Raw genomic sequence first — 25083 nt, 5'->3', positions numbered from 1 at the left:
AGATTCTGTCAATTTTATTACAAAATTCAAGCAATAAGTTTTGCCGCTTGTAAATGTGACGTGACAGATCCCTATAGTGGCACGTGAACCGATCATCTCTAGCTAATAGTAAATAAACACGAATGAACAATGTTGAAGATACATTACTTACCGAAATGTATATTCCTCCTCATATCGATCAATCAGTTTTTTTTTTCAATGCGCAAAGAGGTCAATAATACTGCTGGAGAACAATTATGTCACATAACATTTACCTTGGGAAAGCCATTTAATTACCATGTAGCACGTTAGTTGGCTAGAAAAAAAAGAGCTATAGAGAATATTTAGTTAATTATCTGTACGCCTACTATATTACATATTTGTAATATATTTGACTGATGCGACTTATACTTAGGTGCGACTTATAGTCCGAAAAATACTGTAAACATGTTACTAAACCTAATACAATTCTGCTTAATTACTAAAATGTTTAGATTTTTTTTTACACCAATCTATCTGAAGTTGGATGTACATACATCTAATGAATGAAATTGGAGTGTTTAGTCATTGACAAAGCTTCAAAAATAAGGTGTTTGACTATGGGGCGAAAAGAGCAGGAGAGACGGAAGAGAAAGCAGGCAGCAGCGTCATTGTTGCAGAATATTGAACATATGTTCAAAAAAACTGGCAAACAGGGTAAGGTTGTTATATTTACTACATAACCTCTAACACTGGATAGCTAACAGTCGTCAACCCCACTGGAGCAGAAGGTAGCTGAGGTTGTTCCTGAAATAGCTACAGTAAATTTTCTATCTAAGATCTATAAACCACAAAATTATAAAAACACCAAAATATTTTTAATTTGTTATAGGCTAGGCTAAACTGCTTCTTATCATACATATAAATCATGTGAAACTATAGTTATTGTTTTGTTATTAATATTTTTTTTTCTTTTAAAGTACCTTGTTTGTCTTCCAAAAAGTATGAAGCCAACTGTTACTGGATAACAGGAACATATAACTTTGCAAGTAAACTATACAAGTGTATTTCAGATAATGAAACAGTTGGATTCACTTTATACTCACTGACCAATGCATATACTGTATATTTACAGATGATTCGCAACAGCTCAGGGAAGCTCAAATGTAGTCTTTAAACTTATGAACTGTGTATGGACTGACAAAGGTGTTACGTGAGGAAGCAATTTGACAACAATGCAGTAAATATTTTAGGTGCATCAAAAAGAGTGCTCGTTAAGATACCAGCAGATAAACTAATCCAGCACAAATTAGTGCATAAAAGGTCACCAAAATGAAGTATTTGAACCTCATAATTAAATACAAAAGGTGGAGGAAAAAACTGAAAAAAGGTCCACTTTTTGAAAAAAAGACCCCCCCCCCCCCCCCTTTCAATAGGCTGGCTACGAACCTGTTTATACATGTTTTAACATAATTTATTCATAACTAACATAGACTAGACCACTTGGAAGTTGTGACATCTTAACATCTCAGCATTCTAGACATAGGCTCATTAAACCTATAAATAGACCAACGCACCAATAAAAACGAGTCATTTTTAACAAATTAAATTGAGATAAATTTTTTATTAAGATGAGTATTTGGCACTAACGAAATAAAGATAAAGGCTCTGTCGGATTTGCTTCGCACTAGATGATATTTAATAAAAGAATAATGCCAACATTAGCGTAAATACTCTGTCCACATTATGCATTTAAGACTCAATTGTATGGGATTTAAATCCTGCCATGATTCAAAACTGAAAATACAGTTCTGAAAGGTTGAAACTAAGTGTTCGAAAGCTCAAAATCTTACAAAAAAAAGTTTTGCAAGATCGAAAAATAAGATTTGCAAGCTTGCAAAATGTAAAAAAAATAAAAATATTTCTGCAAACATTATGTTGTTTTTGAGATTTCCTTCTTCAGAACTGCAACATTTTTTTTAGGATGTTGCGCAAAGAATTTTTCAGAGTTTCAAATTTGTCACTGTTCTCCCACTGTATTAGATTGTTTTCCAGGTTTGAAACCTTGTAAATGGTGACCTGAAAACTGGTGTGCGAATGTGTGGAAAAAAGTTTTGAAACTCTGAAAACAGAGCTTTGCAGGCTTGCAAAGTGGTAAAAAAAAATCTCTTCAAACATAATTTTGTTTTTGAGTTTTCCTTCTTCAGAAGTGCAACACTCTTTTTAATGGTGTTGTGCAATCATTTTTTCAGAGTTTTGAATTTGTCACTGTTCTCCCAGTGTACAGTTTGCTTTCAAGATTTGAAACCTTGTAAATAGTGATCTGAAAACTGGTGTGCGAATAGGTGAAAAATAGTTTTGAAACTCTGAAAACTGAGGTTCGAAAGAGCGAAACTTATTACATTGCATTACATTTGCAGACAATTTTTTCAGAGCTGAGTTTACAACACCCACTTTGCGGAGATACGCTCACACAGTTGCGAGCTTGCGACTCACGTGATTTGTGGCAGCGTTGTCACGCAGCTCTGCTCTGAAACTCTGAAACTCAGACTGAGCGAAAATTAAGCTTCGCAACTAAAAAAAAAAGCCTGGAGGGAGGGCCTTCTGCTCTTGGCCAATGCTTTGCTGTCTGCTGACGTACAGTCCAATCACAAGTCGTATTTACTGGAAAGGTGTGTGTTTTCAACTCGATGCGGTGCGGACGCGCCTGGAGAAAACGAGCGCGTCACACCATCGCTTCCATTATGAGCGCGCATACCGCGCGCCTACACTGGAAATAACAAGCTTGAGCGCGCAAAAGACGCGATATGTGAACGGCTCCTTACTATGCACTGTTGTAGCTACAAAATTAATAGCACATTTGTGCTCGCGCACATGTGCTACTTAATGTTCAATGAATATAAAAACGTAAAACATTTTTTTTCATGGCTTAAATTATAAGGACATTCTAACTCTATTTATTAATTCTAACAGGCTTCATTGCGCAGTGAATGCTTTTGGACTCTTAGGACGTGTTTTGTTGGGTTTTGCAAAGTCAGTGACTCAACATGTCAGCTCTATATATGTTTTAAACATTATATATTTATTAGCCTACTTATGTTATATATATACTTATATGTTATATATATACTACTTATATAATATATGAAAATACAGATGTTTAGATTATAATTCAGGTGTATTTTTTATTATTTTTTTACAAAATATAGATTTTAAAATGTCTCAATACATATAGCTTATAGTGATTGCAGAAAAAAGTTAACCATGCATTCATAAATTTGTTATAGGCAATTATTTATAATTTTACTGAAATATTTTAATGAAAGTAAAAAATACACTGTACACCTTTCTGAATATTTAATTATAGTATCTAAATATTCTTTTGGATGCACAATAGAAGTCACTTTAATTGTAATATTCGCTCTCTACATGAAGAGAGAGTCAGTGGTCTGCTGCGTGAGGAAAGTGAGTCGTTCGCTGCGTGAGGAAAGTGAGTCGTTCGCTGCGTGAGGAAAGTGAGGTGAGTGTGTATACTGATACACCGCCGGACTATCAGTGGTAAACTCAGTGGATACCGGCAATTGTATGGTGAATTCCAGCGACAAGTCGGTAACCTTATTGTAGAAGCGGACCGCACGTCATCCTAGACGGGACCGCCTTGTGGCCAGAAATCTATCCTGTGCGCTTTTGTCATTGGCGGAGCAGTCGGTTAATCCCACCTTTCCAGTAAATACGACTTGTGATTGGACTGTACGTCAGCAGACAGCAAAGCATTGGCCAAGAGCAGAAGGCCCTCCCGAACCCGACCGAACCCCGGGCAAAGATTTTCAGCTCTAATTCAAACCGCGACTCCAGATCGGGGATTCAAACCGCGCAAACCGCGCTTTGCGAATCGTTTGATTCACCTTGGGGATTCAAACCGCGTGTCGCGAATAATTTGATTCAGATCGGGGATTCAAACCGCGCGTCGCGAATCGTTGATTCAGATCGGGGATTCAAACCGCGCTTCGCGAATCGTTTGATTCGGATCGGGGATTCAAACCGCGCATCGCGAATCGTTTGAATCATATCAGCACTAATCGCGAATCATTTAATTCAGACCGAGCTTATGATTCAGATCGGGGATTCAAACAGCGCGTCGCAAATCGTTTGATTCACCTCGGGAATTCAAACCGGGCAAACCGCGCTTCACGAATCGTTTGATTCGGATCGGGGATTCAAACCGCGCATCGTGAATCGTTTGAATCATATCAGCACGGATCGCGAATCATTTGATTCAGATCGGGGATTCAAACAGCGCGTCGCGAATCGTTTGATTCACCTCGGGGATTCAATCCGCGCAAACCGCGCTTCGCGAATCGTTTGATTGGGATCGGGGATTCAAACCGCGCATCGCGAATCGTTTGATTCTTGAAATTGAAATTAAGTTATATTTTTCTATATTCTGTTTTGAGTAGTCCAACAATCCAAAGAAACCATTCTTAAAACAGAAAGAAAAGTCGCATATAGAAAAATGAGATCGGATGAAAATAAATCTGAGCAAAATGTTTCTGAATGCAAAAGAAAGAGTTTCTTATATTCAGTTAAATAAAACATCCTGAAGCTGGTTGTCTAAAATCTTTTACGTTTTCTCAACATTTTATTTCATTCAGTGTAGCAACAAGTTTGATCAAAGAATAAATGTCTGTTGTCAGCTGTTACGTCCCCACCAATGCTAAACTAAACCTAGACCCTTGATGCAAGCCAGTCTTCAACAGAATAGAAAATAATACTATGGAAGTCAATGGGTGCCGGCAATTGTCTGGTTCCCAACATTCTTCAAAATATTTTCTTTGGTTTAGCAGAAGACTGAAACTCACGGGTTTGGAACACCTCTTAAATGACAATGTCCCTTTAATAAATGTCCCTTTTTGAGGCCTGTGAGGCATCATTGGACACATTGATTTATTTTATTATTTTTATTATGCCATACATCGAAAAACATTAAAATGAGAAGGAAAAAAGATGAACAACATTAATATGAAAACTATGCCAGAGAACAATAACAAAAAAAATAAAAAAATAAAAAAATATTTTGGATGGTGTCACTTTATACAATAGCATACCTGTTTACAATATTATAAGTTCGAATAGCTTTTTTACTTGTGCAATTACACAGAATCTTACAATACAGCTTTTAAAAGTTTGGTTTGGAGCCTGACCACTTCATTTTATGAATATAAAACTTCCCCATTAAAATTAACAATTGTATGAAATATTCTTCATCTTTGTCAACTCCAATGTTTTCTTAATAAAAAACTCCACATCAATCCAAATTTTTTGTACAATGAAAAAATGAATGAAAAATATTTGTCATGTCTAATTTAAAGTGTTCCTGCACATGTTTAACTGGATATATTCTATGCATTATTTTAAAAGAAACCTCTTTCACTTTATTATTAATATAGAATTTGTCTAATGTTCACCAAGCTTTACGCTAATTCACATCTCCAAATACAGAAGACCAGAAAAACAGGCTGGAGGATAAACAATGTCATTAAGTATATTCCTAATATAATTATTTGAGACTCTATTTTGTATAATCTTTCTATTACCAATAAATATTTTACTCTTGATCTCTTCAAAATTCAAATCTTTCTCATCTGATGCGTTTTTAAGAAGAAACTAAACTATTTGAGGGATGGCATCCATTACAAAAAAACAGTAATCAAAATATAAAGATTTATTTTTGTAGAAGATGTCTTTGTTGTTCCAAATATAGTACCTCCTTGGTGAGAAATTATGTTTACAGGCCAGAGTCCATGCCATAAGAGCTTGTTTATGATATTTTGCAAGCTTCACCTGTATTTTTTCAATTGAATAATTGCACTTCAACAAAAATTCGAGATCACCCAATTGCTTGAACAAATACATTTTTAAAAACATTGTTTAACGTATCATAACTCAACACCTCTAGACCACCATGATCTTTGGAGTTGCATAAAATCTCTTTTCTTGCGTAATGAGGCTTGTTTTTTCCAGACAAAATTAATAAGTGTTTTATCCAGTTGCTTGGTAACTTTAGGAGGAATATCCAATGATAAGGATGTATAGACTGATCTGGAAATACCTTCAGCTTTAGACAGAAGTACCCATCGCTGAATTGACAAATCCCTTTGCATCCACATATTAAACCTCTTACTTGTTTTAGTAATAATTGGATTGAAATTTAAATCATTACGAAAATATTCATCTTTACATATAACAACTCCCAGATATGTCCCTTGGTTTTTAATTGGAATATTATGGAAATTATTTAAAAAAACATTTGTTGAGAGGAAACACAACTGACTAATTCATATTCATTCTTAACCCTGATACTTCTGAAAATTCTTTTATACAGTTCACTGCTTTAATGATTTCATTCAAATCTTTCACAAATAAAGGTAGTGTTATCGGCAAACTGACACAACTTAAATGTTCTCCCTAATGCAGCAATTCCTTGAAAATCACATTTTTAATGTTAAGGGCCATTATTTGCATTGCTAACAAAAACAAAATAGGTGAGATCGGACACCCGTGCCTTATTCCTCTACTGATATTAAATCTGCCAGAAGTCCCCCTTGCTCATTTTACAGAACTTCTACATCCTTTGTATAAGGTTTTGATAGCATTTTGAAAAGAACTGCCAAAGCCAAAAAAATTCAATTGATCTGAATAAAAAATTGTGTTCAAAATCAATCAAATAAAACTATCATCTAAAATATATATGTAGTCTACCATATCTAATATTATTACTAATGTGTCTTCCTTGAATAAATCCAGTCTGTTCCTCATCTATGATACATTTTAATCCTTTTTTCAGTCTTTTGGCAAAAATTAGAGCTAATAATTTGGCATCATTATTTAATAGACCAATGGATCTCCAATTTTCTAAATAAAGAATCTTTTTGTTTGGCTTCGGGATTAATGTAATAACACCTTGTCTTAACGAGGCGGGTAATTGCCCTTTTTCAATGGATTCTATGAACACTGCTAGTAAAAAAGGAGCTAAATGGTCTTGAAAGATTTGATAAAACTCACTAACAAGCCCATCATTATCTTTAAGGTTACCAATTCATTCTATAACTTCCTCCAATTTTAAATCATCATCGATAACTTTGGCTTTATCTTTGACACTATTAAGAAAGTTATTCAAATCAGAAGATACTAATTTAGAAGTATATATTTCCGTTTTTCCAAATTAAAAAAGATTTAGTGTTTTGTTTTCCCCCTGTTCCAACCATTCATATATCTTGATCTGATAAATGCACCCTCTGCTTTTTCTTTGTACATATTACCAAGTTGTTCTTGAAATGATGATACATCTATTAATTCCTGCATATTTAAATCACCTTTACTGGACAATCGCATTATTTCTTTAATGACCTTATATTCATTTTGTCTTTGACTTGAAGCGATGTATTTCCCCATTGAAATAGCTCAGTTCCTAATTTCATATTTTAATATCTCCCATTATTTTAGCCCGAGTCCAGTGTTTGTCAATTATTTTTGAAGCCGTTATTTTAAAATAATGATTATCTAATAACTTTTTATTCAATTTCCAAAAAACGCTCATGAATCACGTGACACTCGTTCCCGAGGAACTCGAGCGGCATTCTGAACATTTTCAGATCACCATGACAACCGGAGGAACGGGACGGACGGGTTTGCGTTCTGTTGCCATGAGGACGGGGAGTGAAGGGACACGCCCCTCTCGCGCTCACTCTCTGCTGGGAATCACTCTCGTTCTCAGCGACTCTCTCGAATCAGTGATTCACTGAATCATTTCATTCCTCAGCTTTTCAAAGCATCTGAAAAAATCATGAAGATATTTGAAACGCACGAGTGTCTGAGAACAGACTAGAATCCATTAATAAGTCACTTTTTAATCCATCTAGAATTAACACGACCAATGTAAATTAACGTAATAATTTAAACGACCAATCATATCATTTATAAACACGAGATGTCTATTTATTTTACATTAAACAAGTATCTAAATAGTTAATTAAAATATTTATGAAAACTGACTTAAAATCTAGGCCGTATACTATTATTAAATCAGTTATATAAATATTTCAATTTAACAAAACCGTTACATAACTTATATATAATCATAAATATTATATTAAATATATTACAAGCATTAGCAATAACATGTTAATTATTGACGAAATTGTATATTATTTAGATATTACATGCTAAGTCAAATTATAGTGTATTAAACATGTAAACGTACGTTATTATATATAGAGAGTACTAGTTGTTATTTATAAAATCAATAATATGTTCAAAAAAATGTCTTTGCAAGTCTACAAACAAAGCATAGTAATTTGAAGGACTTGTAGAAACATTAACCGTGCAAATCTGATTCCTGAAAGAGCCTCGAGTTCACCATGACAGCAAATATTTGGGTTTCATTCATCTTAATCGAGAACAGAGTGAGTGACACACTGAGGGTGTGTGTGTGTGTGTGTTCACCTGTTCTGGGTGGGCGGGGTCACGGGGCGGTTCAGGTGAGGGGCCATTTTCTTCTCCTCAGAGTTTCTCTGAATCAGTGACAGACTCGAGCTCACAGTCAGCTGCCGCGAAAACGCTGAAATCATGAAATCACGCTGATTTCATATCACCGCGGATGCAATCACCCTCCTTACAATCATGAAGAAAGGATCGCTCAATTTCCTGGGTCGGAAGAATCAGTCTCTATTCGACACGAATGTGGAGTTCAAGGACATGGGTAAGAGATTCGCTCTCGTGTAGAGTTTAAATAGATATGAGAGCAGTTTATTAAAGTGTTCTCCGCGCGACCTTTGCACCTGTCGCGGAGCGTGCATGCGCGCGCGTCACACGTCAACACGTTCTTAAAAGACAAATAAAATTTAAATCAGACTCTGGATTAGTTTGAAATTAGGAGAATAACAACACCGTATTTATTTTCTGACAGAATAACCACGAAAACCGTAAAAAAATCCCTTTGTTTTCGATCCGGAGGTCCGTGACCAGACAAATATGCGACGTGTCCGATTACACTGACAGAAATCTTCGACTGTGTTTTTTTTTTTTGGGACATATATCATGATAATGCAATGTTTCTTTGGAAAATATACCATTATAGTACCATGTTTTCGTACATAAACCATTATAGTACCATGTTTTCGTACATAAACCATTATAGTACCGTGCTTGTTTTTGGTCATGTAAATTGATAATATATTGGTTTTTGGATATGTAAAGTAGTGATACCATGTTTTTACCATTGTATTTTGGACGTACTGTTGTAGAACGTTTTTGGACTTGGTACCACAGTGGTTCTGCGTATGTAAAACAATGGTAATACCATATTTTAGTTACAAAACGGGTATTACCATTGTATTTTAGACGTGTACCACTGTGGTGCCATGTTTTTTGACTTGTACCATGTTACTCTTTTGAATTTGGATGTATGGGAACTGTTTTATACCTACAAAAATGCCACTACCATTGTATTTTGGACATGTAACACTGGTAGACAATATGTGAATACATTTTAGTACCAAAGGTATATCTTAAAGTAACGTAATATTGTAAATATTTTGTAATTAACATATGAAACACACTTTCATTTTTCTGAAACTTTGTCTCAAAGTACAAACTAATAAATGCATTTTTAATCCTTCGTTCTCTGTCTGATTGTGAAGGAAGATCAGATACTTTAAAAACACAGTGACGTCTGCGGACAATCATAATTCAGGTCAAACTTCCTGTTTGTAATGATTGACGACAATGAGGGCTGCAAATCTCTGGTAATTACATCATTAACACGTTTAAAGTTGTTAATGTGCAAACAGATTACCAAGCACAGGTTAAGAGACTGTGGATAGATCATATACCTGGAACACAAAGGTCTCAGGTTCGAATCCTGATGCACATGATTCTTACTGGACTCTAAAATGAATGCAATTAGATTAGATACGGAACATCAAACAGGAAGTGAACTTCCAGTGTTTGTTTTTATTTATTTTATACTTATAATAGTAGAAGTTTATGTTTAGTCAAAGTTATTATTGACTTTTCAAGAATGTGTACTGTGACGAACCAGACACTGACCTTTGACCTTTCACGAAGACATTACGATGCATATGAACCTGTTGTTCTGTGGCTTTGCTGGTCACATGGTCTTGAGAAGCGACTTTGAACCAAACAGGCTGCTAGTTTAACCATGTTAACTTATAGGTAAATAACATGTCTGTTTTTTTCTCAGATCAAGTGGAGCTGGTGTTGGACTCAGCTGCCATCCCCGAGTCTGGAACCGCTAAAGTGCGCTCGCGTCCGACAGTCAAACACTTTGCGGTACGTCCCAAACACATGACCAGACTTCACTCAATATAAAATAGTATTCAACAAGGTCACTTACAAAAATAGCAGGGGGTGGGGGGGCATGGAATACGGTATCATAAGGTATATATATGCAATACAATAATGATTGTACTATTACAAATGTCCAAAAACAGACTTAAACCATGGTACATGTCTAGAAAAATGGTAAAATCTTGGTAAATTTTGAAAAACAAGGTTAAACCATGGTAAATGTTTGCAAATTATCGCTGCACCATAATACCACCATCGTACCTTCTCCTTGAAAACATTATTATTAATATTTGTATTGTCTGGGTCCTTTACAAAACCATTTTTAGACATGTTCTGTGATAATACCATGGGCTCCAAGGTACTTCCAAAATACATCTACAATACAAAAAATCATTTTACTATTGTAAATTTCCAAATAAACAGACTGAAACTTTGGTACGTCTAAAAACACTAAGACCATAGTGCATGTCCAAAAGATATTGTAAAACCATGGTACGCCTTTGTAAATGAACAATGTATCAGAGTAGGTTTTTGTAAACAAGTTTTTAATGTTGAGGCCACTAAAATAATATGGTTTTATTATGTTTTTATGACATGTACCATAATAATAAGGTATTATGCTGTTTTTGTACATGTAGGCTTATAGTAGTCGTTCCATCTTTTTAGCAGTACATTATGGTAATACACTGGTATTTTTAAGTACCTTGGAGTACCATGTAAATACAATGGTATATGAAAATGGTAATCAAATACACTGCCGGTTTTAATTACGACACACAGTCTGAATGTGTTTTGGTGTGCCCTGTACGTTTTGCATGTAATTGTTTCACTGATAATAGAAGTCTTGAGAGAAATATGCTGAAATCGTCCTGTGCACACATTGCTAAAGACACACCTTTAGCTGCAGGACAAACACACCCTCAGCATGTAAACACACTTTTACTCTGACAGAACAAAGTGCGCACACACACACACACATCGTCAGTTTTGTGTTTGTATCACCCTGGTGATGCCCACATCACAGCAAACACAATCACACTGTGTCAGTAATTTACAGTCTCAGCGTGTTCAGACCAGAGCAACTCACTTGTTCACCTCATGAGATCAGGATCCTGATGATTCAGATGTTCCTAAGGTTTTTCCATGCTGAAATAAGACGGTGTGCACATGTGGGTTTGTTCCGACCGAGTTATCCAAAACTGCAGGTGCTGTTTTGAATACACATGTTTGGTTGTGTACAGAAGAGATCAGGCAGACATACACACATCCCGTGGCATTAACCATTTTCCACTATTATCATGGCTTATACTTGGGGTTAGTGTTAAACTTCTAGGGTTAGGGTTGCAGATGGTTGATTTTCACCTTCTGGACAATCAAACAAGTAAAAAAAACGCTCTACATGGGCTCTTTTGACTTTTAGCCAACTATGCAACCACAGCAGAGATTTTTGCATGAGAAAACACCACTCCCATTTTCATGCAAGTCTTTCTGGATAAAAGCATCTAGCAAACATGTGAATGTACACTGTAAAAATAAGCTGTACCACTAATCATAAAACAACTTTCATGATGTTAAGTGCCAATATAGCACCATTGCGTTAAGGGTGTCCTGAGTTCGAATCCGACCTTGAATGCCTTTCCCAATCCCACTGTCCTCTCTCTCCCACTTAGCTTCCTGTCTGCTCCCCACTGTCATATCATAATAAATCACAATGTTTAGATACAGTTTTAGGTCACTGTAGATTTTTGTTTTTCACTTATGAGGACGTCCACACCTGAAGGTTTGATCAGGTTGTGTTTTTTTTTTTTTTTCTGGAGATAATTCCATAAAAACCGCAAAACCTGAAACACGAACACTAGTTAAAGGGGTGTGTCCTCTTTTGCATTTCAGAGAATTCAAAGGACAAGAATGAAAGACAAGCTAAATCCACCTTAAGTTGTCTATAAGGAGAGACTATCAAAACTATTTCCGAATATGACTTTTATCAGGCTTTTCTCAGGCTTACGAAATAACATTCGGTGGATTTGTTTTAGCAACCTGAATGCTCTTGGAAAACTCCCGTAATGTCTCATAACATTCACATTATGGGGTGTTGCTGAGGAGTGTCCAAAACCTGATTTACAGAGACACATGTGGAACATTACCTCACCCTATTCTTCCCATGTGCGAGTATGAAATCGGGACAGGTCCTGCGGTTTCTCAACAGTTTAAGCATGTCTCAGAGAAAGAGAGAGACGTGGATATAAAGAGCCAAGTCGAGAGAAAGTATCCATATCATTGAACGTCATAAGCTCTGTGAATAATTCAGGGAAACTGGTTGGTTAAGTGCCTAGAAATTTAAACTGTGACTCAGTGGCTTCTACAATACAAGGCGTGTTATTGGTGTAGACTTCTTTACCTTCTAACTGTTTCCTTTAATCAGCTGACGAATGCTTCTCTTTAAATCCTAGTCGTCTGAGAGTTTGCAAGGGTTTGCAGTTCCAACACCCAAGGTACCGGTTCTTCCGCCATTCAGCGAGCCCAAGATAAATGGTACAGGTGAGTTGCCAAGTGGCTGGGAATAGTTAACTGTGTTTTTGATCAGGGAACACTAGAACATAAACATGGGAGCCAGTAAATAATGTTTTCAACATGCAGAGGTGTTTTAATGAACCTGTGGTTGACGTTCATGTTGTCTTTGTAGGAAGCACCACAAACCTCCACAATGGAAGGATGCTTTCCGTCCCTGACCTCCTCCAGGGGGAAATATTTATTCCGCCTCCACCTGGCTCCGCCCCTCCACCACCTCCTTCTTTTTCAGCTCCGCCACCTCCATCATTCATCCCTCCCTCACCAAAGTTCCCTGCCAAAATGGACCCTTCTTTAGACCGTGCAAGCCTGCATCCCCCTCCAATGGCACCCCCAAAACCACCATCACTTACCAGTTCTGATTACAGTGCAGATTTAGACTTGGCCTCCCTCAAACCTCCTCCAATGCCTCCTCCAAAACCTCCATCGGAAACAACCAGCTTCAGAGGTTCTCTCTCTAGCCTTGATGTTCCAGATATCCCAGATTGCCCCAAGTTCACCCCACCTCCACCCCCGACGAAAGCCTCACCTGTTCTTTCAAAAGCTCCGAAAACAGCGCCTCCAAAACCCGTCCGAATGTCCTCCATACCAAACCTGGACATCGTGTCCCAAACTCCTGTCCCATCAGTTGCTTCTAACCCAACACCATCTAGCTTCAACCCCCAGAACACAGCCAAACTCTACACTGTGCCGAAGAGCACACTATTTGGTGGGCAGACAGAAAGGGAAAAAAAGACCCAGTCCATCCTGCTGCTGGAAGATTCTGCTGGAAACATGGTTGGTGTTGTCAATGGGAACACTGGAAAAAATCCTGGATCTGTCCAATCTGAGGTGCCACCAACCAAACCAGCCCGTAGGAACAGCTCCGCCTCTCATCTACTGGATGACCAGCCAGACATGGGACAAGCACCAAGTGAACCAGCCAAGGTAGAGCCCAAAATAAACCCAGAGCCAGTACTGGCACAGAACATCCCCACTAAGGTACCAGCACCAATCAAAGTCTCTCCCAAAATAGAGAAAAAGATACCTGATGCTAAGCCGGTGGTGACCCCAGTTGCGTCCCCAGGCAGGCCTCGCAAGTACAGCCCTATTTTGAACCACCGACATCTCAACACACGGGGCGCAGATGGCTCACTAAAGAAAGAGACCTCAACTTCACCTTTGGCTTTGCTGATGGCTGCGAAGGAAAGAGATAAGCAGAGAACTACTCTGTCGCAACAGAACAGTAACTCAACAGAACCAGTCAGTTCGGTGATCCAACCTAGTGAAGAAAAACCAAACTCCTTCACCGTCATTCCTCGAAACACAACACCAGACAGTCCTAATGCACAATTAAAGTCCACCACAAACACGCAACCCCTCAGCTCGCCATCAACCAAAGTCGATCTTCCAGATATGTCCTACTCAAAGCCAGAGGTAAGATCAACCCCTCTACGAAGCCCAATGAGCAGCTCTGTTAGTGGTCTGGATGTCCCTGATAGAGGTGTGGAAATTGGAGAAGACTTGGTCTTCATTCCACCGCCTCCTGAATTTGCCAACTCGGACTCTGAAGAGGAACCTCCAGTTCCCCCGCCAAGTCACCGCGCTCCTGCTCCACCTTTGAAAAGTGCCCCTCCACCTGCGAAAACCTTCTTACCTGCTACTATTACCAGCGTCCACCCTCCAAGTCACCCCCCTCCAGCTACCCCTGTAAAACCTGCCCCTACACCTTCTAAACCCTTACCTACTCCAATCATAAATGGTCCCTTGCCTAGCCAACCTTCTCTTGCACCTCCACCTGCCAAACCCTCCCTACCTCCGACCCCACCTCCTGTCAACACTGGGCCCCTCACTTTGCCCAAACCTAAACCTCCCAAGGCCCCAGGACCTCCCCCAAATATCCAGCCCCAATCCAAAACAACTTTTCAAACGAAACCCGCTCAACCCCCTGCACAAGTGCCTCCATCCGTCTCCGCTAGCCAAGCGACACTTCTGAGCATCCTGCAGAAGAAGATGCTAGAGATGGACCCCAAGTTCTCAGCTGTCAAAGAGGTGGAGGTCAATGGAGATGACTGGAACTCTCCACTGTCCGATGACGAGGCCACTTCGCCCCTTGCCAAATACAATCCTATGACAAACCGGAGTCCCACCCTGCCGACGCAAACACGCGGAGTGGACATGAAGGAGCTGGAAAGCAAAGCGGCCAAAAAAGCTCAAAATTTGGCAACTTCGGCTAAATCCCAGAACAGGTAAACTAGAAGTTAACACAAGTGACATGGTGAAAGTCAACTTGAAAAATTGAAATGATATTCACAATCTGTTGAACATGCAAAGTGCATGCTTCGATTAATTAAAGCTGCGGTAGGGAACTTTTGACGCTCTAGCGGTTAATAAACAGAACTGCTTGCGTCTTGCAGAAGAACATCGTAGCCGGATCTACTTCTCTCTGTTTATGTCTATGAAGAATCACAAAGGTACTGGGTTACTCCGCCGTGGTATCCCCGAAGCAATCTAAAATAGTCCGAATATAAACACTTATTATAGGTGCACCCTAGTGATTCAGGACAAGCCAAAAACACAGTTTGGAAAATGGATTCATGGTGTACTCGCTTATTATATACATTTTTCTACATTTTGAACACAAAGTTACGGACCGCAGCTCTGATTGGTTGTTTTCTTACCGGGAGCGATGGTATTCCTGCAAATGGCAATAGGACACTGGGAGGAGCCAGAGGAGCTTGATTTTTACACAGATTATCTGTCTCATATTCTACTGTCAGGACATAATGACAGGTTTAACAAATATGTAAAAAATAAATTTTTACAAAAGTTACCTACTGCAGCTTTAATACATCTCGCTACAAATGCGAAATGCTAAGATGCAATAACAAGAAATATAGTGGGAAATACCTATTCATTTCGCTTTTACTTCGAGACGGAAACAAGATTCCATATAAGACTTGGTGACATCAGATTATGTACAGAACAATCACATTACTTTCTTTTTCTTTGGAAAAAAAATGCACACAATTACACATGACTGTCATCACGGGCGACGCCTCCGTCATTGCACATAGCTGAAATGAATTACCAGGAAGATAAATAAAAACTGGAACACCACTCAACAGACGTTTCCATGACATGTATTATTTACAATGCATACGAAACTGCTTAAGTTTATGTATTTAGAAACAAACACAACATGCAGCTTACATCAACCTACCGGGTTTTGATCCAGTCTGTGTAATATAAAGGAATTACTGGTTTAAGTAGTATCAAAATGTAGTTGTTTGAGGTACTAGGACTTTGTATTTAAAGTGTTAACTTCACAATAGTGAGACTCTTCTTTATCTTTCAGTAATAACGCATCAACCAAACAGCAGTTTGGAATGTCTTTCACCGTGAGACCCGGAGCCAAACAACCAATAACACCCGTCATCAAAGACGGTTCGTCCTGATCCAGACAACATTCCTGACTGGGATCCTTCCAGAGGCGTGCCTGACCTGGACATATGCACCTACTTGGCAGACATTTAATGTTTTGCACCCGGTCTGGAGCTGTATTTCTGCTGTTGCTGAAGTATTACTCTATTAACCTTCTACCTGGATGTTTCTTCAGCTGTCAGTATATTCAGGTTTTGCCGAACTCTTACGACCACAGCTGTATCACAGACTTTCTAGAGCTGCGGAGATCGATCAATGGAGCAACTGTGCCTGTATATAATAGACTATCTACACAGAAACTCATTTTAATTTTCAATTCAGTGGTTTAATCCAATTTCTAATCAATGTTTTTAATCGTTAATGCACAATATTAATCTATAGCTCTCGACATGAGAGCTTCTTTCAGTGGTGCTGGATTTGTTTTCCAGGTCAAAACATGACGATGATGTATTTTTACAAATTTATAAAAAGTAAGCCTTAAAATGATCACAACAATGTTATAGATGGTTGCGAAGCCATATTACTGACGGTTCTTCTTTACGAAGAAAAATGCAATGCTTTTTCTGCTTTCATTGTTTTGTTTTTTATCTCAAGTAAGAATCAAAGAAGGAACAATGCTAACTTATAATGGTTGAAAGTGTCTTTGAAGAAATAAGCTAGCATCTGCTACAAACACGTTTTTCTGGAAGTCTCACACATCTCCACAGGTTTAATTGTGTGATATACGTCAATAATGCAATAGGTCAATAATTGCGCTTTATTAATCTGCAAACGTGTTTGTATGACAATTGTTTTGGATATTTAACCCTTTGTTACCCCTAAGGAAAGAATATAACCGCAATACAGTGTAATAAAAATATGCGAGAGCATAAATATAGAGATGACAGAAACTTTATTAAACAGTGAAACCTGTGCAACGTGTGAAATATGTTGTTTTTTGTGACAAGAGAACAGCATTCATGCCCATTTCCGTTATTAAAAAGTACATTTTCTGCATGTTCTGAATTTTAATCCTACGCTGGTTATGTATTTAACGCATGAATCATTATTTGATGGAAGAACAGAAATGGGGATGAATTGGAGGTTGATGTGGTTTCCCATGATGCTCTAGGCCACAGTGACGCTGTGGTGCAGCACCTGATGGTCCCAGCCCACGGTGGTCAACACGTTCGAGCCGCCCGGGACCCAACACACGCCCCGCACGAAATCCTGGTGCCGACGGTCCCTGAAACTAAACACGGACCACACGACAGACTCACATCAGAGCTCTGAGATATAAATGCACTTAAACCTCAATGTTAAGGTGCTTAAAATCATTTTGAGACTATGTTTAAATACTAATCAAATTTTAAAAAAAGTTTTAGATAAAAAGATACACACAAATGATATATTTTGTAATAATTTTTCTTTATATATATATTTTTTTTACTATTTATTATTTCATTACACCGTAGGCACATTTATACATGTAGGTATGTTTTATATAAATGTATTAATATATGTAATATTTTTAAACAATATAAATCTTAATTTCTAATTTAATATTTTTAAAACATTGAATCAATTTATTAACTATAAATACAAACATAAAATATTGCACAAACAATTAGCAAAAAAAGATTTCCTATTTAAATTTTATTTACTTTGATATAAGATATAAATATCAATTAATAACATGCATCTTTTGTACATTAAATATGTATTGTTTATAAATATACATCTTATCAAAATTGTATTAAATATTCAATTTAATGTGTGTGTTTATTATTGAATTGTTTGTAGTTAAATTATATATATTAAAATATGATTGTCAGTTCTATGTGGTTGTGGGTGTGTGGAGTTGCTGTGTTCTGATTGGCTGGTGCTGGACAGCCAATGAGGAGAGAGGCTTGTGTCAATACTCACATTTCTCTGAGTTCTGCAGTAACCACGGCAACGGAGCAGTCATCACTGATAGAGGCCAGCAGGGGTGAACTGCAGGTGACAGCCCATAATAATCACCAGTCATTATCTCGCTCACGGCGTACTTTACAATCTGGCAAACTTCAGGCTGATTCAGTCGTCAAACTGTCGCAGTATTTTCTTCCGTACCTGTCGGAGGAGAACGTCAGTCTGGAGACGCGGCGGCTGTGAGCGTTTATTGTCTGAGCGCCGTCTGATGTCTGCAGATCCCTCAGAGTCACTCGACCCAGTTCATCACCTGACACACACACACACACACACAGGTCAACATCAGCAGAGCATCATGGGACAGAGAAGTGCATCATGGGAAATGAAGCCGTACCGTAGGCGATAGTGCTGCTCTGATGAGGGTGCCAGGCCACGGCCGTGGGGCAGCAGCTGGGAGACACCACGTCTAAACGAGACGGACAGGAAGTTAGGGCTCTCCTGACAGGAAGTGACTGAGTGCTCAGCTGGATCTCACTTTGAGTTAGTGATATTGTGTGAGTGTGTGTGTGTGTGTGTGTGTGTGTGTGTGAGTGTTTCTGTACCGAGGCGAGAAGCAGGTTTGGGTTTCCGTCGGTCCCACAGCAGAAGTCGTCCGTCCTGCAGGAGAGAGCGAGACAGTTACACACTCAAACACACTTGTGTGTGTCTCTGTCTGTGTGTGTGTTTGTGTGTCTCTGTCTGTGTGTGTGTGGGCACTGACCTGAGCACATGACAGGAAGAGAGACTCGTCGACAGGAGAACACGCCACACAGCTGACCGGCTGAGAGTGAGCTGGATCACACACACACACACACACACACATATAGAGACAGAGACACAGAGACACACACACAAACAGTAATAATAAAAATGATTTAGAAATATTTGTACAACTGCTATACATAATCAAATATATAACGTATTATTGACATCTATTAAAGAATAAAAAAATAACACAGATTCATGTCCAGAATCAAAACAAGAGCATGGCATCTCCTAGAGAACACATATATGACCATCCTGCATCTGATAACTGGAGTCTGTGGGTTATTAACGGGCAAAGACATCACTTCCTGTCTGCTCACCATTATAGGAGCTGGTGACGGTCTCCTGGCTCAGATCCCAGACTTTGATCCTGAAAGGAGATGAGAGACAGACTGAGATCATGACGAGGCTCTCACAGACTCACAGCGCCCCCCACTGACCTGCAGTCCACACTACAGCTGACGGCGTGACGCCCGCCGGCGCCCACACTCACACCCGTCACCACGTCATCGTGCTCCAGACGAGAGAAGCGGTTCATCAGCAGCCGCTCGTCCTCCGCCAGCTCCCACAGCTCCACCGAACCTGACAGCAACACACATATCAGACGACACCTTCACAACATGACCCGGAGACACAGAAACACCGCGGCGGGATGAAACCTTGCTCCATGGTTAACCTGTTACCTGCGTCTGAGGCGAGCAGCAGCGAGCGGTCCGAGATCCACCGGGCGTCTGTGACTCCTGCTTCAGTCTGGACCCCCGCCTTACAGAAGCCCTCGCTGGGGGCCAGTTTGGGGTCACTGTACACCCACAGAGAGCCCTGCCAGCAGCGGCCCGACAGACTGGACGCGGCCAGCAGCAGACTGCCATCTACAACACAACAACAACAATTACTATTGTGAACACAAACTCAGGGAGACAGTATAAATACAGACGGGTTCACTGCGGACACATCGTAATAACAAGATGCTATGATCGATACAATGACATGTTTAAAACTAGATCTTATGTTACATCTCATTACTGCAAGAAAAGATGGGGTTTTAACAAGAGAAAAATGTCATTATAAAGACATAACATCTCATTATTACGAGAAAAGATAACGTTTAATGAGAACAAATGTCATTTTAACGACATACAATCTCATTATTACGAGAATAAATGTTGTTTTAACAGTGGAAAAGACCTAATTTTAGATAAGTTTTCATCTTAAAGGCAATATCTCATCATTATTAAGAGAAAATATGCTGCGTTAACAAGAAAATAAGTAATTTTACAGACATAAAATCTCATTATTACGAGAATAAATGTTGTTTCAATGAGAAAAGTAATTTTAAAGACATAACATCTCACTATTTCAAGAAAAGATAACGTTTTAATAAGAAAATAAGTCATTTTAAAGGACAACATTTCATTATTACAAGAACAAATGTTGTCTTAACAGGGAAAAGATGTTATTTTAACGACATATCTCGTTATTAAGAGAAAAGATGGCGTGTTAACAAGAAAAACAAGTCATTTTAACGACATAATAATAATACCCTTAATCATATTTTTGTGCTCATACATCATTCACCTGATTTTATAAATTTTATTACACAAAAACGTGTATGTTTAACCTTGCTGAAGAAGTTCGGTTTTTTGAAATGTTTGCATATTAAAAGCCTCGTTTGCATGTTTACACATTGCATTCCGGAAAACGTTCTGAATGCAAATCATCTGGTAAAGCTTGATGTCTATTCCTCTGTTTAGGTCACAGACTGTATAAAACAGGTTGCTCTGTGATGTGCTGCTATCGAGTGTGTGACGCGCACGTGTGTGTACCGTGATTTAACGGTTTATTCTGACCTGCTCGGTAGTCCACGGCGTCCAGGTGTCTCTCCATACACGCCGGAGCACTCACGGGGATATTCCAGCAGTTCTCCTTAATCATCATCAATAATTATTAATATCACACTCAACAGCGAACTCACTCCCGCTATGAATGAAAGAGACACGCGCGTGTGCGGCACTTCCGCTTCCGGCGCCGATCACTCTTCAAAATAAAAGCCGAAAGCGCTTCAAACTAAGGGCTGCAAATGTAAATACAGTTGTTTATTCTGTGATATTATAGATATACGATATAAATTACGATATGTAACTATTGTCTTATTGATTATTATAAAAATACGATTATTCAGTATGCAAATGCGTTAGTTCTTTCGTAGATAAGAATATGTATATATAATATATTTATAAATACTCCCATCTTTCTCATCTAGGTGTCGCGGTAGCTCCGTCTTTACATTCAATGCATCGTTCTGACAGGAAAAAGTAAAAAAATCTTTTAGTGCTTTGTGTTCTGCCCAGTGGCGGCTCTAGACAAATTTTACTAGGGGGGCCAAGGAGGGGCCAGTGTTTAACCAGAGGGGCACATTAAAAATGGCAACATATTTTATTTAAATATAATGCAAATAAATACAAAAAGTAATTCTTAAAAAAATCTACACAGTAATTTTACACAATCTAAACATGTTAATAAAAAAAATTACTATTAATACTCTTATAAAATTCAATCAGGCAATCATACATTTCACAATTTAATATTTATATATGAATGTCAAGAATTCAGAAGTGTATACATTTATAATGCTTACACTACACAGAAATAATATACAATTAAATTATGGTCATTTTAAATGTATTGTGCAAGCTAAAAATATAATAAGCTTTTAATAATCTTTCAGTGCGCAAAACCATGATAATATGAAACGCTTCAATTTTATCACGCTTCAATATCTTGGGAGAAAGTATAGACCTTGCCTCATAGATATCTGCTAACCAACAAAGTAAAATAAATAACATGTAAGTTAATTCAATGTTACCCAGCTAAAGTTAGACATTGACGTGAGTTGCTGTTTTTGTCATTCTTCTGAAGAAGTCTTCATTCATTTATTTTGGCAATGCTCCTACACTGAAAAATTTTGGTCAGACTTTTTGGCATTTATTCAGTGTTATTTTGTAAGTGACTTCTCTTTTTGTTTTCATTTGGATTGTTTGACCATTCAAAAGAGAATACTGGAAAATATTACATAATTTATGTTTCCTGTTAGCTAAATTTCACATTTATAAACAAAAGTTTACTGGCTATAAACCTCCTTTTTCTTTATTCAAATTGGACTTAGACAAGTATGTGGAAACTATACCACATCCTGACTTAAGAGCGGGTTTACGAATCATTTGAGTCAGATCGCTACTTCAGAGCGGGTTTGCGAATCATTTGAGTCAGATCGCTACTTCAGAGCGGGTTTGCGAATCATTTGAGTCAGATCGCTACTTCAGAGCGGGTTCGCGAATCATTTGAGTCAGATCGCTACTTCAGAGCGGGTTCGCGAATCATTTGAGTCAGATCGCTACTTCAGAGCGGGTTCGCGAATCATTTGAGTCAGATCGCTCCTTCAGAGGGGGTTCGCGAATCATTTGAGTCAGATCGCTCCTTCAGAGGGGGTTCGCGAATCATTTGAGTCAGATCGCTACTTCAGAGCGGGTTCGCGAATCATTTGAGTCATTTGAGTCAGATCGCGACTTCAGAGCGAGTTCGAGAATCATTTGAGTCAGATCGCTACTTCAGAGCGGGTTCGCGAATCATTTGAGTCAGATCGCTACTTCAAAGCGGGTTCGCGAATCATTTGAGTCAGATCGCTACTTCAGAGCGGGTTCGCGAATCATTTGAGTCAGATCGCTACTTCAGAGCGGGTTCGCGAATCATTTGAGTCATTTGAGTCAGATCGCGACTTCAGAGCGAGTTCGAGAATCATTTGAGTCATTTGAGTCAGATCGCTACTTCAGAGCGGGTTCGCGAATCATTTGAGTCATTTGAGTCAGATCGCTTCTTCAGAGCGGGTTCACGAATCATTTGAGTCAGATCGGGACTTCAGAGCGGGTTTACGAATCATTTGAGTCAGATCGGGACTTCAGAGCGGGTTCACGAATCATTTGAGTCAGATCGCTACTTCAGAGCGGGTTCGAGACAGGCGCGCTGGAAGCTGTTTCATGCGGGGGGGGGGGGGGGGGGGGGTTGGGACATGAGGACATGAAATTTCTCTACTAGCCTTCTCCCCTGGCCTGATTGTTACTGTTTTATACACAAAAATTGTACTTGATGTACTTGTATTGAAATACTTTTTTTTTTTTTTTTTGATGTTTAATGAAAATAAATAAATAAAAAATAATAAAAAAAAATCTCTGTACTGTTTAGGCTAGGCTATGTGTTGTAGCCATTAAAGAAAACATATTTGGTTTCATATTTGTTTAAATATTATAGGCTAATGTAATTTTTTTTAATTTATTTAATCAATGTTTATTATGAAAGTGAGCATGCAGTATCAGAAAGATATGATACATCATGCGCAATAGCCTATGAGATGTGGAGTGGGTAAGACATGATTTTGACCACTTTATTGAGTTTTGTTTTGTAGAAAGACTCTGTTTAAAAGATTTTCGTTTTGTATAAATTGTATCTTAATTTTGATCAATATTTTACCAACCCATTGCCTGTATTTAATAAACAAGCAAATATATTAGCAGACAATGTAATAAGGTGCCGGCACATCACTTGTATTGCACATGAACTGGAGGGCGCAGAAACTCAGCTTGTGCCTCACAGACAGTTTTGAGAAATATAGGCTATCTATAATAGAAAGCTTAAAAATGTCTACTTTTAAACGAAAATATTCAAAACGAAAAGAAATAGGCTACTCTCTGAATATGTAGGCCTAATCCATATGAAATGTGCATTTCTCTCTGGCGTTCATGGCGAGTCCGCATCGTCTTTGCAGCGACACAGAAAACACCATTTTATTAATAAACAATTAAATGTCTCCTTGCTATTTTTGACAAATTCATAATCATTTATTTAGCCAGTTCTTTGTGGCAAAATTATGCATGCGGTCGTGCGCTTGAGAGCGGCTAGTAAACGCCCATTATTCTGATCGGAACAAAGCATGACAAATTCTACATTTATTTCATTTTCTCCATAGAAATGAGAGGCCAAGTCACAAGTCAAATAATTTTTTTTTTTACAATAATAGTGATTGTCAGAAGAGATGGCTTCCCTTGGCTTCAGGGAGAAAACGCCACTGAGAACGGGGATGGTCATTTCTGAAAAAGAAAAAAAAAAAAAAAAATTAAGTATATATGTCATATATATTCACAAAATAATTATTCACTATAATAATTAGCACCCCCCTTCCCACGCCATTGGTTCAGAATCATTTGCGTCAGATCGCGACTTCAGAGCAGGTTCGCGAATCATTTGCGTCAATTGAGTCAGATCGCAACTTCAGAGCGGGTTCGCGAATCATTTGAGTCATTTGAGTCAGATCGCGACTTCAGAGCGAGTTCGCGAATCATTTGAGTCAGATCGCGACTTCAGAGCAGGTTCGCGAATCATTTGAGTCATTTGAGTCAGATCGCGACTTCAGATCGAGTTCGCGAATCATTTGAGTCATTTGAGTCAGATCGCGACTTCAGAGCGGGTTCGCGAATCATTTGAGTCATTTGAGTCAGATCGCGACTTCAGAGCGAGTTCGCGAATCATTTGAGTCATTTGAGTCAGATCGCGACTTCAGAGCGAGTTCGCGAATCATTTGAGTCAGATCGCGACTTCAGAGCAGGTTCGCGAATCATTTGAGTCATTTGAGTTAGATCGCGACTTCAGAGCGGGTTCGAGAATCATTTGAGTCTTTTGAGTCAGATCGCGACTTCAGAGTGGGTTCGCGAATCATTTGCGTCAGATCGCTTCTTCAGAGCGGGTTCGCAAATCATTTGAGTCATTTGAGTCAGATCGCTTCTTCAGAGCGAGTTCGAGAATCATTTGCGTCAGATCGCTACTTCAGAGCGGGTTCGCGAATCATTTGAGTCATTTGAGTCAGATCGCGACTTCAGAGCGAGTTCGAGAATCATTTGCGTCAGATCGCTACTTCAGAGCGAGTTCGAGAATCATTTGCGTCAGATCGCTTCTTCAGAGCGGGTTCGCGAATCATTTGAGTCATTTGAGTCAGATCGCGACTTCAGAGCGAGTTCGAGAATCATT

The 25083-nt window shown here is 38.6% G+C and overlaps 2 protein-coding genes across 2 annotated transcripts; one reads left to right on the top strand and one right to left on the bottom strand.

Annotated features, from left to right (window-relative positions):
* Positions 1–8483: 8483 nt before the first annotated feature.
* LOC127987689 (uncharacterized protein C6orf132 homolog) lies at positions 8484–17229 on the top strand. Its single transcript, XM_052590050.1, has 5 exons — positions 8484–8716; positions 10220–10308; positions 12777–12864; positions 13010–15122; positions 16232–17229. Exons 1-5 carry the CDS (start codon positions 8638–8640, stop codon positions 16329–16331), a joined length of 2469 nt encoding a protein of 822 aa, XP_052446010.1. The 5' UTR covers positions 8484–8637; the 3' UTR covers positions 16332–17229.
* On the bottom strand, positions 17193–21043 carry wdr77 (WD repeat domain 77). Its single transcript, XM_052590051.1, has 10 exons — positions 20859–21043; positions 19695–19880; positions 19452–19593; positions 19332–19381; positions 18968–19038; positions 18810–18864; positions 18602–18673; positions 18409–18517; positions 18223–18291; positions 17193–17548 (listed from the first exon to the last, which is right to left on the bottom strand). The coding sequence occupies exons 1-10, from the start codon at positions 20944–20946 to the stop codon at positions 17425–17427; spliced, it is 966 nt and encodes a 321-aa protein (XP_052446011.1). The 5' UTR covers positions 20947–21043; the 3' UTR covers positions 17193–17424.
* Between the last annotated feature and the right edge of the window lie 4040 nt (positions 21044–25083).

The sequence above is a fragment of the Carassius gibelio genome, chromosome B22 (genome assembly GCF_023724105.1).
Source record: "Carassius gibelio isolate Cgi1373 ecotype wild population from Czech Republic chromosome B22, carGib1.2-hapl.c, whole genome shotgun sequence".
Lineage (NCBI taxonomy): Eukaryota > Metazoa > Chordata > Actinopteri > Cypriniformes > Cyprinidae > Carassius > Carassius gibelio.
This window is presented reverse-complemented; position numbering and strand designations above follow the sequence as displayed.

Bases quoted from the DNA above. Each gene is read 5' to 3' on its own strand.
- LOC127987689 (XM_052590050.1), top strand. From the start codon at position 8,638: ATGAAGAAAGGATCGCTCAATTTCCTGGGTCGGAAGAATCAGTCTCTA. The intron at 8,717-10,219 runs GTAAGAGATTCG...TTTTTTTCTCAG, and splicing joins TGTGGAGTTCAAGGACATGG to ATCAAGTGGAGCTGGTGTTG. The intron at 12,865-13,009 runs GTGAGTTGCCAA...TTGTCTTTGTAG, and splicing joins GCCCAAGATAAATGGTACAG to GAAGCACCACAAACCTCCAC.
- wdr77 (XM_052590051.1), bottom strand. From the start codon at position 20,946: ATGATGATTAAGGAGAACTGCTGGAATATCCCCGTGAGTGCTCCGGCG. The intron at 19,881-20,858 runs GTCAGAATAAAC...GTTGTGTTGTAG, and splicing joins CGCCGTGGACTACCGAGCAG to ATGGCAGTCTGCTGCTGGCC. The intron at 19,382-19,451 runs GTCAGTGGGGGG...ATCTCCTTTCAG, and splicing joins AGCTGTAGTGTGGACTGCAG to GATCAAAGTCTGGGATCTGA.